This window comes from Osmerus eperlanus, chromosome 1 (assembly GCF_963692335.1).
Source record: "Osmerus eperlanus chromosome 1, fOsmEpe2.1, whole genome shotgun sequence".
NCBI lineage: Eukaryota > Metazoa > Chordata > Actinopteri > Osmeriformes > Osmeridae > Osmerus > Osmerus eperlanus.
Genome location: NC_085018.1, coordinates 23543955 through 23561194, shown reverse-complemented (window position 1 = coordinate 23561194; position 17240 = coordinate 23543955). Strand labels below are relative to the sequence as shown.

Below are 17240 nucleotides of genomic sequence, written 5' to 3'. Positions count from 1 at the left end.
GGACATGAAGGCATGTAAACCCCATCATCCATATGTTTTAACCCTCGTGCTGCCTTCGGGTCACATGACCCAAAGGTTCATAACGAACCATCGTTGTGTTTACCCAATTTTACCCAATAAAAAAACAAATTAAAATAATTTTCTTTTAACCTTTGCAATGTGGGGGGTCTGAGACAGCCCAACGGTTAAAAGAAAATGCTTCACTTTGTCTTTGTATGCGGTAAATCTGTCGCAATACGACGGTGGGTCACAATGACTGATGGGTCCGAATGACCCGAAGATAACACAAGGGTTAAAGAGAACCTGTGCTGACTCCATCACTGCCAGTCCACTGTGCAGATATCTCCAGGCCTGATTCTGCTTTTACAGAAGGCTTGTTTTCAGAGCTGCTTCACACTAGAATAGCTGATGGTAACTTCTGTGTATCTCTTCCAAGAAACTTCTGGAGCTCCACAAATTCCAACAGATCAACACTTCAAGGTCAAACACGTCTTCGAGAAGGGTTAGTGGCAAAGAGCTGGGCATCCCCTGTCTGTGACCATATAAGGGAACATGTTGTGGTATCAAATGTCTTAGTCTTGCAGACATGACCTTCATGGACTGTCTGTGAAGCTACTGTAACAGTCGCTGTAACCAGTCGCTGTAACCCGTTCTACCGTTGATTCACAATTCAGTTTTGTCAAACATTTTGGCTGGATCGCGTAGCACCAGTTCGTTCTTACTATTTTTACATGGTGTTTATTGTTGTTGGGTTATGTAAAACTATTAACCCTGAAGCCGACGGGTCATTTACCACAGCAGAAGAGTTTAAAGAATGTGTTCCTAAAGCGGCGCTGTTTGGGCATCGGTATCCCTGACTACAAGGCTGGTAAATGGTAAAATAAATCTGACTCTTCAATAACTTTGATTAGCATTTTCAGTGGCCCGCAACCTTGCATTTCCTTACAGAATTCCTTACTGGTTTTGTCAGCGAATGACTTATGTGTGTTCAAATAGTCTATTTGCAAACTACTCGCCACACTTCCACTAAATCTCTTTTGTTCCACTGCCGGAGTGACAGGCTATTGCGAGGTTCATCCGCTGATGTCGTCAGACTAGGGGGTGGAGCTACGGTGTTGCAATCAAACTGAGCCGCGCATCACCCCGGGTTTTTGATACTTCACTGTACTGGAGGCACGGGGACAGGACTGGGGCCAGGTAGACCATTTAAAGTTGCCAGACTGGTGGCTGTAAATCAGTAGTTTAGACAGTAGATACCGGTTTAGGGTCCGTTCAGAAAAATTAGTATACACTGCCATGTTGATTTAGCATACAGTCCTACATTTTCAATTAGTATATGATTATTTCTTCAAGTGATTAAATGAGCGTCAGATAATCTTTTTGTTTACTTGGAGGATATCTCAAGCTAAAGGCACAATTTATCAGGATAACTCTTTCACCATTATTAAGCAAGACTCATTGACTACTACCAAGATTTCGTAGCTTCCACGTTGCAGTTAAGAACTTCGACCAGAGACCCGGCTCATCACAGCGGGAAGAAGAAACAAAGGCGATCAACAGGAGAGCACCGGCTGGTGTCGCTACCGTTATTGTATCACATTAGTTACAAATAGTCTGATTTATCCAGACTCAAAAGATAACTCGCTTTTCTGGACGACCAAATAGACGAGCCGCTTATTCACAAGAGGAGAAACTAGAAGTGTAAATCGTAACCGAAAGTGACACAATATTGCAACATCCAACTTGGGCTTCCATTCTCGTCCAGTGTGGATCATAGTAGCCTACTCAACAGCCAAGGTAAGCTGGTTTTGTTCAATACATTTCATCATGTGGGTTACGTGTCGTCCTTGTAACACACTGATAGATCGAACGTGCAATGTTCATTGTGCGTTTTATGCTAGAAATTTAGTTATTGTCTTTGTTGTGTCCTGTGGAGATATTATGATGCAAAACGACACCCCCTACTGGTTGTAGTAGCCTAGAGTTGCTTTTTGTTGGGTTGTTACTCAAATGTTTATATTATTACCTCAGACATCTGAAACGATCAATATTTACATTTTCAGTTCGACAACCGTCAGGGTTTTGATGCATTCTTTATAAAAGTTTATTAGGGAGCAGCCTACCAGTTGAGAACATAGAGAGGTGTCGCAATCTTTACCGTGAGGCAACGTTGCGTCATAGCTTGCAGTCAGTGGAGTTTCTATTTTCATATCAGTTATAAATGACTCACGAGGATACGGAGGCGTATTTCGAAAGTACCATGCATTTATAAAGACAGCTCATTTAATCCATTACGTCAACCGACCACACCATTATTTGAGTTGTTGACTCAATTTTCAACAGTACCCTTCGGCGTGTTATTAAGCTGTCATCAATGACTAGCACAAATAGGAGACTTAATTTAGCTGCGTAGGCCTGCTATGACCAAATGCCATTACTACTAAGTCTTTCAGCATGAGAGTGTTATTTGTGGGAATGAAGGTGGTTTCACGAAGCGCATGTGTATTCCAACGCATGTCTGAAAATCCCGTCATTGTTGGAATCCTGCAGATGAGTGTGAACCTGACCTCCACCCCTGCCACCTCGGCTCCGCTTCTGTGTCTGAAGAGGGCGGGGCTTGATGACCCCGAGCAAGAAGTACAGAAGCACAAGCGCCCCCGCCTGGCTCCTCCCCCTTGCACTGGCCTGGCTCCCTACCTCAGACCTCGCAGCCACAGCCCCGTCCCTCCGTGTGCTGACAGCCATTGTGTGTCCAGCATTGGCCCATACATCCTGCTGGAGCCCTGCGAGGGGGCGGAGACTTTCCGAGCCATCCACAGAGTGACAGAACAGCAGTACACCTGCAAGGTACATAGCTGGTCTGAATACCTGTCTGTCTCTTCACCTGGCTGTCTCTGTCTGCCCGTCATTTTCTCTGACTGCCTCTCTTGTGAATTGCTTCATATCCTCAAGCAACCGTTTATAACCGGTTTAGTTGCCAGGTTACCATATTTAAGCCGTTACCACTAGAATACTACCCCTAGCTGGCATTATTGCCAGGTAAGCGCCGGGTAAACTAACGTGTGTGGTTGTCATTAGGTGTTCCCTTTGCGCCGGTACCGGGAGGTCGTGACCCCGTACGCCTGCCTGCCGCCTCACGACAACATCAGCCGCATCTCGGAGGTCCTGGTTGGCCACGACCGGGCCTACCTGTTTTTCCAGAGGACGTACGGCGACATGCACTCCTACGTCCGTACGTGTAAGCGCCTGCAGGAGGTCGAGGCAGTACGCCTGTTTGGCCAGATGGTGGCAGCCGTGGCTCATTGCCATGCCAACGGCCTGGTGCTCAGAGACCTCAAGCTGCGCAAGTTTGTCTTCGCCGACCCCCAGAGGTTAGTGGGATGAACCAGTGTGAACCGTACAGGTGTGTGTGGTAATGTTGACGATGGAGGCAAGTGTGTGTGTGTGTCAGGAGGTGGTGATAGTAATGTTGGGTGTGTGTTGTTGATGGTTAGGATGACTGTGTGTTATAACAATGGTGTATGTGATGATAATAATGGTAGTAGTTCTGGTGGTTACTTTAATGGGGATTGTAGCTATGATGCAGTGCCTGACATCTCCACCTCCCTCCTCTAGGACTAAGCTGCTGCTCGTCAACCTGGAAGACTCCAGCCTTTTCCATGGCGACGACGACTCTCTGACGGACAAGCATGGTTGCCCCGCCTACGTGGGACCGGAGATCCTGATTGGTGGGCTTTACTCCGGGCGAGCGTCGGACGTGTGGAGCCTGGGTGTGTGTGTGTACACCATGGTGGTCGGACGCTACCCCTTTCAAGACACAAAACCCGCCGCGCTCTTCACCAAGATACAACGAGGGGCCTTTACACTTCCTGATTGGTTGTCAGCTCAGGCCAGGTCGCTGATTGGCTGCATGCTCCGTAAATCGCCCTCGGAGAGGCTGAAGGCCTCAGAACTGCTGCTGCACCCCTGGCTGACCAACACACACACACACCACCAGACATTCACACCCCTCACTGCACAAACACATTTGTCTCTCAACACACACTCACGGTCCAGGTCGTGCGCTGACCAGGTTGTTCCTACTTACACACCCTCCCCATAACCCCCACACACACACAACCTAATACCACACACACAGTCATCCTAATGACAACACATAAAGCAGAAATCCCTCACAGGGTAAGGTAACTAACCAGCCATGGGGATGTGTCATTGCTTGTTGAACTAATGATTGGACCTATACCTCGAACTGACAAACAGAATCCTGGAATACTTGATGCAAATTCTGTGCCTTTGTTGCAGTGTTGTTTACATTCTACTTCTCTTTCTGGACTCAACCAATAGAGTGCCTTGTTTTTCCCTTCCCTTTGCTGATTCGACAACTACAGAGCTTATCGTCACCAAAGACCTCCCACCACAAAAACCCTGCAGATCACAGGAGATCACTGTGTCATGATTATAGGTTCTCACTGTTGATCCTTTAGCCTTGGTTAGATGACGTGGTGACCTGATTGTTGCTGAAGATTTCAGACTAACAGGAAACCGTGTCTGCGTTAAAAAAACCACACCAATCTACACTGCAACATACCACACTACACACTAATGCACATACTCGCACTGCCAGTGATCAGTGGAAGTATATATTTTGTTTGGTTTTTACCATAAAATAATAAAAGTTAAACAAAAAACAAAGGTTTGGGGGGGTTTATGGTTCAACTACTTTTTATACACACAAGCCTGACTGCACGGTACATGGTCAAGAAACACCTTTTATTGTACAAGACCTTTATTACACGTAAAACACACGGGTCATGTGGACTACAGATACACACTGCAGATGAGTACAACCAAAACATTCTCAGACTTTCCAGAGCTAGTCTGGTGTAAGCTGCCATAGATGATACAATCCCCAGCGCTACGCTTCTCAGATAGACAAAAAGTCTCTAAAATAGTCCTGCCTGAACACAGCCCTAGCCTCAACTAGTGCTTAACATGCTGCAGTGGGAACACAACTCCCTTAACCAGAAGTGAATCTATAAATCTGTAAGATTATTGTTCTCACCTCGTTGGATCCTGGTTAAGATTAAACTGACATTTTCTCAGTTGGGACCACTCCCAAACATACTAACTACATCAAGATGGCTGCCATTTTTTTTTTTTTTTGTCCCATGGTCTAGAGCCCGGCATTCCTATGACATCATCCAACTTGGGTTTTATATGACCTCTCTACAGGTCAGCCAGGATAACTGGAATGGTTGAAGGTGGAGAAAACGATACATGAAAATGTCATCAGACCTCACAAACAGCCAAGCGTAACATAAGGCATCACAAACAATTTAGCTTCTGACGATCACAGTAACTAGGTAGACAGAGTGGAATCCAAACTGGGGTGGAATGGTAAAATAAAAGACATGAACAGCAAAAAAAAAGCTCAAACAAACAGGAAATGGTCTTCATTGGAACAGGTGTAAGAAATCATATTGTTTCGAATCAATGACATCACATCCTGCCTACAGACGTCCAATGGGGACTTCACGGCCTACATGCCAATCAACGTGCAGGGGGGCGTTGGTAAGGGAAGACAGGGGAAGGGACAGCCAGTCCACTACTGAAGGAAGGCAGTCTGCTGATTCACACTGGCCAGGAAGTGCAGGCAGCAAAGTCTCCTATTCTAACACCAAACTTCCCATAGTGACGAGGACTGAAACCCCCTGGTCTGCTGTCTGGATGAAGAGGATGGTGTAACTGCGGGGGGCGGGGTGCCTTCTGAAGAGGGGTCAGGGTGGAGCTGTTGTCTGGGAATGGGAGGTGTCACTATGCACACAGAGCCCCATACCTGCAGGGACAACACAGGGCGAGTAAAACACATAGAGGGAGTGTGTGTGTGCGCATGTGTGTATGTGCCTGTGTATGTGCGCATGTGTGTATGTGCCTGTGTGTGTGTGTGTGTTCTCACCTCTCCTCATCCATGTCTTCCTCCTCCAGCTCCAGATCCAGCTCCTCATTCCCCATACCAGAGCCTCGCGGAGCCATGAACACACTGACACACACACACACACACACACAGAGAAGCGTGAGTTCACCAAGCTGTGTGTATACGCGTGTGTGCGAGTTTGTGTGTATGTGTGTGTGTGTCTGACCTGACAGAACGGCAGGTAAAGAAGACGATCCTCTTCAGCCTCTTGTTGTAGAAGAAGTAGTTGAAGGACCAGAGGTTACCCTCCTCTCCGTACGGGTCAGAGTCCAGGTCTGGGTTGTAGCTGTAACCGCAACACAGACACACTCTTACTAACACTCTGGTCTCTTACACTCCAGCACAGGAGCACTTTACTCAGACATCCCAACTGCTCAGTTCAGACAGCCAGGCAGGCTGGAAGACAGACAGAGCTAATCTGTAGATGTCACACTCAGAGAGACAGACAGGCAGACAGGCAGAGCTAACCTGTAGATGTCACACTCAGACAGGCAGACAGACAGACAGAGCTAATCTGTAGATGTCACACTCAGACAGACAGACAGGCAGAGCTAACCTGTAGATGTCACACTCAGAGAGACAGACAGAGCTAACCTGTAGATGTCACACTCAGACAGACAGACAGACAGACAGAGCTAATCTGTAGATGTCACACTCAGACAGACAGACAGGCAGAGCTAACCTGTAGATGTCACACTCAGACAGGCAGACAGACAGAGCTAATCTGTAGATGTCACACTCAGAGAGACAGGCGGACAGAGATAACCTGTAGATGTCACACTCAGACAGACAGACAGGCAGAGCTAACCTGTAGATGTCACACTCAGACAGGCAGACAGACAGAGCTAATCTGTAGATGTCACACTCAGAGAGACAGACAGACAGACAGAGCTAACCTGTAGATGTCACACTCAGACAGACAGACAGACAGAGCTAATCTGTAGATGTCACACTCAGAGAGACAGGCGGACAGAGATAACCTGTAGATGTCACACTCAGACAGACAGACAGGCAGAGCTAACCTGTAGATGTCACACTCAGACAGGCAGACAGACAGACAGACAGACAGACAGGCAGAGCTAACCTGTAGATGTCACACTCAGACAGACAGACAGGCAGAGCTAACCTGTAGATGTCACACTCAGACAGGCAGATCTCCGTGTCGATGGCCTCCCACAGCTGTGACTGCAGGCGGCTGTACTCCTCCCCTGCAGCGGCAGACAGACTGCTGTTCACGGCGTTGAACACCTGCACAACACACACTACTGGATTATCATCCTTATGGATTATATACTAGTACAGTAGTCTGTGTTGGTTACATGCTCATAGCGTGCACACCGGTGCCCTCACCCAGTTGAGGCTGGGCTCCCTGCTGAAGTCGTGGCTCTTGGTGCGGCTGAAGTCGTAGTCCGGTCTGAAGGACTCGTTGAGGGTGGCGATCAGGTAGAACAAAGTCTTCCTGCTGCACTTGTCAGACAGAGGACCCTCCCCCTCATCCCCACTCTGGCTGTGGCTCAACCTGCAGCACGGGCACAAGCACAGCAGCTCGTATGGGCCACACACACAGGTTGTGTGTGCGTGTGAGAGAGTCAGACAGTCTGACAGAAAGTCTGTGTTTGTGTGTGTGTGTGTGGGGGGGCATTTACACATATTGTGTGTGTGTCTGAAAGAGAGAGTTAGACGGTGATAGAAAGTATGTGGTGTGTGTGTGTGTGTGTGTGTGTGTGGGGGGGGGGGGTTGTATTTGCACATATTCTATGTGTGTGAGAGAAACAGAATCAGATGGTGACAGAAGTGTGTGTGTGTCCTGTCTTACTTGTTTGGGCTGATGCCGGAGGACTGGGGTGGAGAGAGAGCTTCCAGGACATGAGGGAGCCCCTCCTGACAGAACTGTTTAAACATCTGCTTGTCCTCCCCAGCCATTTTACAGGAGTAGCTCTCAATCCTGTTTACAGAAAAGGAGAGAGAGAAGATAGAAAAGAGAGAGGGGAGGAGAGCGAGCGATATAAGAGGGGAACAGAAAGGGAGAGGGTAACAGTTGAGATAATCTGGGTTACCATAACTCAGTTTACATCCAAGAATATGCACGCCTGGCCATGAGCCATGAGTTTATGCAAGACTGAGTAGTTTCCCTAGGCTAGAGCTGGTGTCCTCTTACCGTCCTATTATCTGGCAGTCTCCAGTTTCAATGGTGAGTCGGGTGTTCATGGCCTCAAAACTGGAGTTTTCCAGGAGTTTCATCTTGCCGCGCAAGTATAATTAGCGCGCAAATGAGTACAGAAAGACAGAACACCTATCACCTATTCTGACACTAGTGGACAAATGATCAACACTAGGCGGATACAGACTGAAAGCTTGTGGGTAGTCACTTTGGGAGTATTTTAGCTCCACTGGCTACTTTCCTTCAAAAGTTCGTACAGTTATTTTGTCTTCAGCTCGGTAGCCGTCCCGTTGGTAAATGACGCAAATGTGATAACTGCTGTGCATCCCTTGCACACACGGGACACAACGGGTCGTACTGGTAAACTCGCGCACTACACGGTTATTTGAATCTTGCTATCTGGATAACTATTGCAGCTATCGCTCAATTCAACACAATGACTATTTTAACCTCCAAAAGCATTGGTTGTACGAAAAATACAATTTACGGATGCGGTATAGATCTTTGTCGAGGGCTTAAGGCACTTATATGTCTGATAAAAATGTCCTCCTTCTTACTGTGAAATTTCCAATACCTGCCATTAAAAAGACTGAAATTAGATTCAATATTCTTCATCCCAGCTTTAGTGTCAGAACGAGAAGAGAAATCCAAGGCTTCTCAAAGCCTTTGCTGTCGCTATTCACCCAAATGTGTGTTTATAAGCAGCGCAGCTGCAGCCCTGGTTTGTTGTTTTGGTCTTTGCAGGAGGAACTGTCAGGGAAAAAAGCTGTTTCCTGTTCCTCTCGAGTCCAGTTCCGCCAAGGAACCTCCACATTTAGCCACAGGGTGGTGACATAACGCCGTAGACTCATGAGGCAATGAGTGAATGAATGGGAGTCTATGGAGTTAGACGGCTAAATTGGTCTCTTTCGCCTGATTGTCGTTGAGAATTCTCAGATCTAATTGTAGTTTTTGCAAGTTCAACATGGATTATTGCAGCAAAATAAATCTGTCGTAACCTGTCAAATGTCAGGGGGCGGGTTAAAGCCTCTGATTGGTGAATGAACAGTATTACACACCAGGCAGGCTCAACCATTCATCACGCTCTCTTAGATCCAGAGGGATCCTCTATCGTCTCACTCTGCAGCCTCATCGTATCATCTCGCCGAGGATCGTGAACACATGTCCATTGATGTCTGTGGGGTAGAGGCTTTAACCCGCCCCCTGACTTTTGAAAGTGACGACAGATTTATTTTGTAAATAACAGATGTTAATGTCAACACAAAATCCTTAAAACTCGTCATTCAATCGTTACTATACGGTTTGAATGACGAGTTTAAAGGATCCCGTCTGTAACTCATGGTAGACAGCAAAAGTTACAGAGGGGATACACATTATATCAGGTGAAAAAACGGCCTAATATAATTTGTATCCCCTCTGTAACTTTTATCATACAGTATGGATGTATGTTTGTGTGTTCTGATCACAAATCAGTGGAAATCATCATTTTATTGTAATGAGTTTCTCAGTTCCTGCATCTCCTTTCCGCTCCTGTTGTATTAGTCTCCCAGAGAGTCCCACATCCTACAATATAACAAAGAGATTAGGCTTCTCCCCTCCAGAGACAGGGCACCTACACAAATAGAAGTTTAATTGTCTCATTTACATCTCAATCTATCTTTAGGATGCACACAAAGCAGACCATAGACTGTATGAAGCAGTGTACAGTACAGTTTACAAGGGTAAAGCAGAGAATGTCTAATATAGAGAGAACTGCCACTCTCGGGAAACTTCCGGTGTTGTGCAATCAGATGCACGGCTTTCATGAGTGTTGAAAGGTTGAAAAAAGAAATCTACAAAAGTTTAACAAAAAAATGTTTGCATTATTGAGTAGCCTATTGATGAAGACTCTGCTATACTCTACTGTACTCTGCTCTGCTTTAAGCTTCTCTGTTCTCTCCTCTCCTTTCGTCCAGTTTCTACAAAAAAGTTTCAACAAAACAAATGTAAAAAAAAAACTACAGTTTCTAAAGAAAAGCTTTGATAGGTAGAAATATATTTCCCAAAATAAGTTTCCAAAAAGAAAGTTTCGAGCTGCTTAATGTCTTTTTGTATTAATGTATTAAATGATGTGAGGTCCATTTACCAGCGTGACACTAAAACAGGTATTAGTAATGGCAATCTTTTACTTCAGAGCCCACACTTCTTTACCCTAACTTGAGTGAAAAGTGTAGTCAGTACTTCATCTTTTACCAGTCATTTTAACCTCTCTGAACCTACCTAAACAGGCTTGCATGCATACTGCCTAGAAAATAATAGTTTGCTTTTCACGACGTAGCTATGATTACGAGATAAAAACATATTTCTTAAGATGAAAAAATACCTGTGAGGAGAGTACTTTGGGGACGGACGGGGGGACGGGGGGATCATATCTCTGACTCGGCAATTGATTAATCGTTGTGCTTCATCCCGACTCCGGATATAGGGATCTTGTGTCCGAATATAATTTCGTCACGACGTGCCCAGTTTCACTTTCCATTTTCCTGCTTTGGATGACATTGCTTACGAGAGAGAAGGTATCAAGTCCTTTGACCTTTAAAGGATCGTACACGTTCTGAAGAAGAGTTTAAAGAGGTAAGTTTGTTGTGACCGTATGTGAATGTAATTTTTTTGCACTGTACACCGCCGTAACTTTTCTTCTCCTAACTTCTGCCTTCGGTTTTAACCGCGCGCCCTATTTATTGCTTCGGCGCCAGTCAGAAGTGGTTTATAGTTTCGAATGTATAGTTTCAAATAATCAAGGCATATAACGTCAATATGTGGTGTCGAAGCGTTGCTGTTATAGTTCCTCTGACTTCAGTCTGAGTTATGATATTAGTTGCTAGTAATAGAATATAAGAGGAACAAGGATCAAAGTAGTTCATGAAACCATTGCTGTGCTGGAAAAAACACAACACAGCCTAATAGGCCTAAACGTCTTTTAAAGGACCTGAATGCATGCAACTTTGACCATTGGCAAATGTTTCGGTATATAGCACAGAAAGCATATAATTATCTTTATGTATGTGAGTATATATTCATTCAGACAAGTTACATTTAGTCATTTAGCAGACGCTCTTATCCAGAGCCTTAAAACATGACTGTATGTGTTCTTTTAGTATACATATTTTCATCCAAGTAAATAGAAACAAGCATAGAGGCCATATTCACACTACTCTTTACATTCCAGGTTTGTTTCTGTTTCAATTAGGTAAAGTGATGTCAGTGGCTGAGGACTCCCTAAAAGAGGGTAGGCAACACTCCCAGAACTCAAAAAACAGTTGTATTTGTTGACATGTTAATGAGGGGAAAGGTCATTTAAATGCATAAGGAAGACTGATAGTCTTGTGTCGATGTTTGGGCTGAATAGCTTGGAGTCCACCCTTTCCCATGTTGCGTTGACCTGTGTGTGTGTGTGTGCGTTTGTGTGTGCTCGTGTGTGCGTGTGTATTGCAGCGGAGGAGCTTGCCCAACTGCTTGGTGAGGCTCTGAGCAGTGGAGACAGAGAAAAGGCACACAAATGTTCAGAGCGCCTGTCTGACCTGGGGATTCCTGTGAGCGTCAAGGTCTCCAATCTGGCCTACCCACAGGATGCCATAAAGTAGGTCTACATTCACCTTTAACCTCCCCAACCTTTACCCCTAAACCTAACCGTAGGCCTAGCCTAAAACAAACACATAGCAGTGCTTTAAGCAATGTGTTTTTGTCTGTGAGAGAAAGGGAGAGAGAATGCGATATTAGAGAAAGGGGGGAGGGAGAAAGGAAGGAAGGGAGTGAGAGAGAGAAAAGGACAGAAGTGTGAACCAGTGTGTTAGCTGTCCCCGTCCCTATTAAACCCAGGCTGTTCTCTGTCCAGGCTGAAGGTTGGGGTGGGAGACTCCCAGTCAGAAAATTACATCCCTGTGACGGTGCTGGTGTCTGTTGACATGACCATCTCTGAGCTGAAAGAGAAGGTACTTGTTCCCTCCATTCCTCCATGTGTGCTGCATTGATTATCCAATGTTGTTTTGTGATATTCCTGTATTCCTCTGGTCCAAAAGTACCCTCAAACATCACTATAAACAGGACTGTACATACATTATAAACATTAGCATATACATTTATTTCATATTCCTACATATCAGTAGTGACTCAAACTTCCTATCTTATACAAAGTAGTGGCAACAGTAGCTTTATATCCAGGTTAGATGTGACTTTCTATGTGTGTTTCTATCCCTGCAGATCAACAGTGACTATGGGTTCCACCCCTACCTGCAACGCTGGGTTATAGGGAAGCGTCTGACCAGAGACGATGACACGCTATACAGTCACGGCATCTGTAAGAACGGCGACCAGGCCTACCTGTACATCCAGTCCTGCCACGCTGCCAAACTCACCCGCCAGCACCACCTGCAGGACCAGGAGCACAGACTCCTTGACAGTAAGATACAGCCTGGCAACGTCAGTGGTTGCCAAATTATAAGTAACTGAACAACAACAACTTAGTTTTTGTTCTTGTTAAAACCATGTGCCTTAATACTCAGGCATGACTAAATCCTGGCGAAACCTGTTCTTGATTCTGACGATTCTTTGCAAAACTGTTACTGTGGATTATGTGGTGGCAAGGCCAGGCAGACTCAGCCAGGCAGTAGTTAGCTGTGTATCAAACAGCTCATACTGAAGATTTCTAAAGCACATTTTCTGTATCTATCCATGACCTCCAAGCTGCTTCTCTGTTGAAATATCCTCAAAACAATTGGCAGTTGACCAGAATCCTTGCCCTTGATTGGTTGCGTTCAGGTATATATGAGTCTGTGTACTTGGCGCAGCCCCAAGCGCTGGGTGGGAACGCCATCGAGAAGCCGACCCCGCCTCCTAAACCCACCGTGACACCTCCTCCTCCACCCAAACCACAGGTAGCACAGCACCCCTCACTGCTCCAAGACCCAGCTATCAGAACATGAGCTTTGGAATTGATCACTGTTAGAATGCATTACGCATTAGGGAGTCAGGTGGCTGAGCGATGAGGGAATCGGGCTAGTAATCCGAAGGTTGCCAGTTCGATTCCCGGTCATGCCAACTGACGTTGTGTCCTTGGGCAAGGCACTTCACCCTACTTGCCTCGGGGGAATGTCCCCGTACTTACTGTAAGTCGCTCTGGATAAGAGCGTCTGCTAAATCACTAAATGTAAATTACGCTTGTGTGTGTGTTTTTGTTGTTTCTGTGTGTGTATGTTGTTTCTCTGTGTGTATTTATGCATGTAGTTTCTCCGCGTGTGTGTGTGTTAATGTTGCGTCTCCATGTGTGTGTGTGCGTGCAGGTTGGTTGGTCGTGTCCAGAGTGTACCTATGTGAACAAGCCCACCCGGCCAGGCTGTGAGATGTGTGGGCGAGAGAGGCCTGCAGAGTACCAGGTACCTGACGTCCACCAGCCAGACCAGGAGGAGATACAGCGAATAAAGCAGGAGGAGATGGCCAACCTACAGTACCACCAGGTCAGTGTGTGGGCGTGTGTCAATAACATGATACAGCAGGGTCGTAATCATAATATATATTGGGGGATACACATCCCCCCCAATATTCAAATCTGGTCAAAATGTCCCCCCCCAATATATTGATACAAAAAAATAAAAATAAATGTGCTACGCTATGACAGGCAACCATGCACGCTTTCCGAAATTATCATAAAAAATGTAATCATATTCATAACTAAACGTAAGAGGTTTTCAGGGGGGGACCCTCAGACTCCCCAGCAGATTTTGCCCCCCCACCCCCCCAATGTTGACTCCATGGCTACAGCCTTGTGATACAGTATATATTTTATTTTTTTACATTTTGTGTATCTGTGTTTGTGTGTTTCTCCTTTGTAGGTCTTGCACGAGGAGCGTCAGAGGAACTTCCAGAGCCTTCTGGAAACAGACTCCCATAGTTTGGTCCCAAACACACAGGAGGTGCTCTGCCCCATCTGCTTCAACTCCGTTCTGCCAGGAGAGGGCGCCACTCTCAGAGAATGTCTGCACTGCTTCTGCAAGTGCGTTATCCTCCAAACCACTCTATAAAAAGTCCTCCTTAATATAGCACTTTGCTGTAATATACTGTATATGTTAAAGTACATATTACTGTACTAAACTTCGTAGTATTTAATAAGTAGTATAAATCTATGCTGAACTTGTCCTGATCAGATGGTTGGCTAATGCTATCTCCTATGTAATCTGTAACTAGTGGAGGATAGTAGTTAAATGGCAATGTACACTTCACAAAAATTAAATATATGATCATAATGTAAACCGAATCACTGAGATGATGACTTAAGGCTCGCTGAACATCAGATTGATTGACTGACCCTAACAGGGAGTGTCTGAAGGGGACCATAGTAACCAGCATGGATGCCGAAGTGTCATGTCCCTATGGTGACGAGAACTACAGCTGTGACAGCAAGCTTCAGGACAGAGAGATAAAATCTGTGAGTTGGCTGACCCTGATCTGACCCTATGACCTGATACTGACCCCATAAACCTGACCTTGATGTGAACTTATACACCCGACCCTAAGCTGCCCCAGACTTAACCCTTTAACCTGACCCTATAAACATGACCCTGATTTGTTCCTCCTTGGCTGTACAGCTTCTCACCCCAGAGGAGCACCAGAAGTTCCTGGAGTTGCGGCTGAGCATCGCTGAGACTCGGAGTGAGAACAGCTTTCACTGCAAGACCCCTGACTGTGCCGGCTGGTGCATCTTTGAAGATGAAGTCAACGAGTTCAACTGTGAACTCTGCAGCGAGACCAACTGCCTCCTCTGCAAGGTGAGTGTGCGAGTGTTGGTGTCGCCTTCGACAACAGCACCGACGGCCAAAAACGCCGTAGTCTTTGTAAACTAATGATGGCTTGCGACTGTCCGTATTCTCCTCTGAAGGCAATCCACAAAGATATGAACTGTAAGGAGTACCAGGACGACCTCCGCATCCGAGCCGAGAATGACGATGCCGCCAAGCAGACAACCCAGATGCTGGAGGTACGTGACCCTTGACCCCTAACCTTGTGTAAAATTATATATATATTATATGGATGTTATTATATGATACGTTGGCAGCTGATATAGCTGCAAAGGGGCTGCCAACTTCATATTAATGGTCATGGTTTTAAAATGGAAGGTGGAAACTAACCTTTGGTCATGTAGTGTATATAGTTGTTTGCCAATTTTTTATATTGTAGTGTTAAAGTGCGGTTTCATTGTTGTTGCATGTTATTGTTTGGCTTGCAGGGCTTGTTGCAGAGTGGAGAGGCCATGCACTGTCCCAAGTGTAAGGTCATAGTTCAGAAAAAGGATGGCTGTGATTGGATCTGCTGCCTGATGTGTAAGACTGAGATCTGTTGGGTCACCAAACAGGCTCGCTGGGGACCCAAGGTAAGATTGACCTTTTAGACCAAACCTGACCTTAACTGATGGTTACCTAGCAGTGCATTCTGACTGGCTGTGCCTGCTTCTTTCTTTGGGATAAGCTCAGATATAACATCATTGTTTAGTTCAGTGTTTCTTGCCCCTGTCCTCAGGGAACCCCTGTCCTGCATGTTTTAGATGTTTCCCTGCTCCAACACATCTGATTCAAATAAATGGGTTGTTATCTAGCTCTGTAGAAGCCTGGAAATGAACATGCATTTGAATCAGGTGTGTTGGAGCCAAGAAACATCTAAAACATGCAGGACAGAGGTTCCCTGAGGACAGGGTTAAGAACCACTGGTTTAGTTAAAGCCACATACCTTCATTGACTCTTTTAATATAAGGCAAACAAACTGGGGTCAGAGGGTTTTATGAGTGTCTATGGGAGTTGCCTAGGTAACCTGTGTTTGTTGACTTGCAGGGGACAGGAGACACCTCAGGGGGTTGTGGCTGTAACTTCAATGTGGCTCGCTGTCATCCCAACTGCCAGAACTGCCACTGAGACCAGACTCCTCTCCATGCGTGCTAGATGGTTTCCCTCGGCTACAGCACTGTACTACAGTGAAACTGCTATCCTATTTGTTTCTCTCTATAAGACAAATATAAATAAACAAAAAATGATGTTTTATGGTTTGTGAAAAGCCTCAAAAGAAAGTACAAATTTCCACCACAATCATGGCTCTATGTATGCACGAACAAGGTGTTTTGTGTTGTTATAATGTGTGAAGTACAGTAGACTAACATACAGGTGTTATAGCTGTGTACAGGATCAAATGTGTTTGCGTGTCGTTGGGGCTGTGGTGGAAATTAGAATTTCATCTTTTAAAGGCTTTTCCCAATTTACCACATGTACTTTTTTTGTTTCCCAAAGCTTTTACACGGTAGACTTGTTATATAATATATTGCTAAAAATGATGAACAAAAACAACAGGACCGTACAGGCTAGAACTGCTGACCTCTCCGTCCAGGTGAAGAAATCATGTTTCACCCTGGTCACTACTGTTGGGGTAAATGAAGCCACAACACAGGCTCCAGGTTCTCACTCTGGAAGAGGCCGTTAGATCTGACACTCACGTTTCTTGGTTCCTCATATAAAGCACTTTATAACTTTCCCTACAATTTTTTTTCTTGTTTCTTTTGGGGTTTATTAAACCTTTCTTCATTCTCCAGGAGTTTGCTGGTCCAGTGTTGGGAACTGTGTCCATTTTGTTATAACGTGTACAATTTTACAAAATATGGTTGTGAATGAGAATGTATTGTTTAGGTTGTTTGTATTCATTCCATTTATGTCAATTTGAACTCGATTCTTTATGCTGAATAGGTGTGTTGATTAACCTATGCAGTGTTGAAAATGTGTCTTAAAATGTAGCGTCTAAACCTAATCAAGTTTGTTTTGTTGATAATATAGGTTTAGTCTGTTTCATAATTACATTACCTACATCACACATCAAAATGGTGTAAAAAAAATATATTTTGTGCAGAGCTAAATGCAAATGTTTACAATTACCAAAGAATAACTAGAAATGTCATAATTTTGACTTTACATGTGTCTTTAAAACTGTAAAGAGCTCTTCTATTTTGGGACAGTGCCAATGGAAATGTTTACAGCTACCAAATAAGAACAATAAACGGAATTATGAGTTTACACGATAACATTACTTTACCACACC

At 45.1% G+C, this 17240-nt stretch overlaps 3 protein-coding genes across 4 annotated transcripts; 2 read left to right on the top strand and 1 right to left on the bottom strand.

Annotated features, from left to right (window-relative positions):
- The first annotated feature begins 1130 nt into the window (after positions 1-1130).
- Positions 1131-4919, top strand: trib3 (tribbles pseudokinase 3). The gene is made up of 4 exons (XM_062471167.1): positions 1131-1797; positions 2551-2847; positions 3079-3371; positions 3616-4919. The coding sequence occupies exons 2-4, from the start codon at positions 2551-2553 to the stop codon at positions 4100-4102; spliced, it is 1077 nt and encodes a 358-aa protein (XP_062327151.1). The 5' UTR covers positions 1131-1797; the 3' UTR covers positions 4103-4919.
- Positions 4920-5653: 734 nt separating this feature from the next.
- maf1a (MAF1 homolog, negative regulator of RNA polymerase III a) lies at positions 5654-8907 on the bottom strand. Its single transcript, XM_062471182.1, has 7 exons — positions 8133-8907; positions 7791-7919; positions 7325-7493; positions 7101-7222; positions 6141-6260; positions 5957-6040; positions 5654-5836 (listed from the first exon to the last, which is right to left on the bottom strand). The coding sequence occupies exons 1-7, from the start codon at positions 8213-8215 to the stop codon at positions 5815-5817; spliced, it is 729 nt and encodes a 242-aa protein (XP_062327166.1). The 5' UTR covers positions 8216-8907; the 3' UTR covers positions 5654-5814.
- Positions 8908-10587: 1680 nt separating this feature from the next.
- Positions 10588-17214, top strand: rbck1 (RanBP-type and C3HC4-type zinc finger containing 1). 2 transcript variants are annotated; one of them, XM_062471154.1, is made up of 13 exons: positions 10588-10748; positions 11365-11403; positions 11610-11754; positions 12010-12106; positions 12375-12573; positions 12933-13048; positions 13454-13627; positions 14003-14163; positions 14484-14595; positions 14756-14935; positions 15046-15144; positions 15394-15537; positions 15992-17214. In XM_062471154.1, exons 2-13 carry the CDS (start codon positions 11373-11375, stop codon positions 16070-16072), a joined length of 1539 nt encoding a protein of 512 aa, XP_062327138.1. In that variant the 5' UTR covers positions 10588-10748; positions 11365-11372; the 3' UTR covers positions 16073-17214. The 2 variants fall into 2 exon arrangements, with proteins under 2 accessions (XP_062327138.1, XP_062327129.1); XM_062471145.1 differs by having other exon boundaries at positions 10589-10748; positions 11344-11403.
- Positions 17215-17240: the final 26 nt, after the last annotated feature.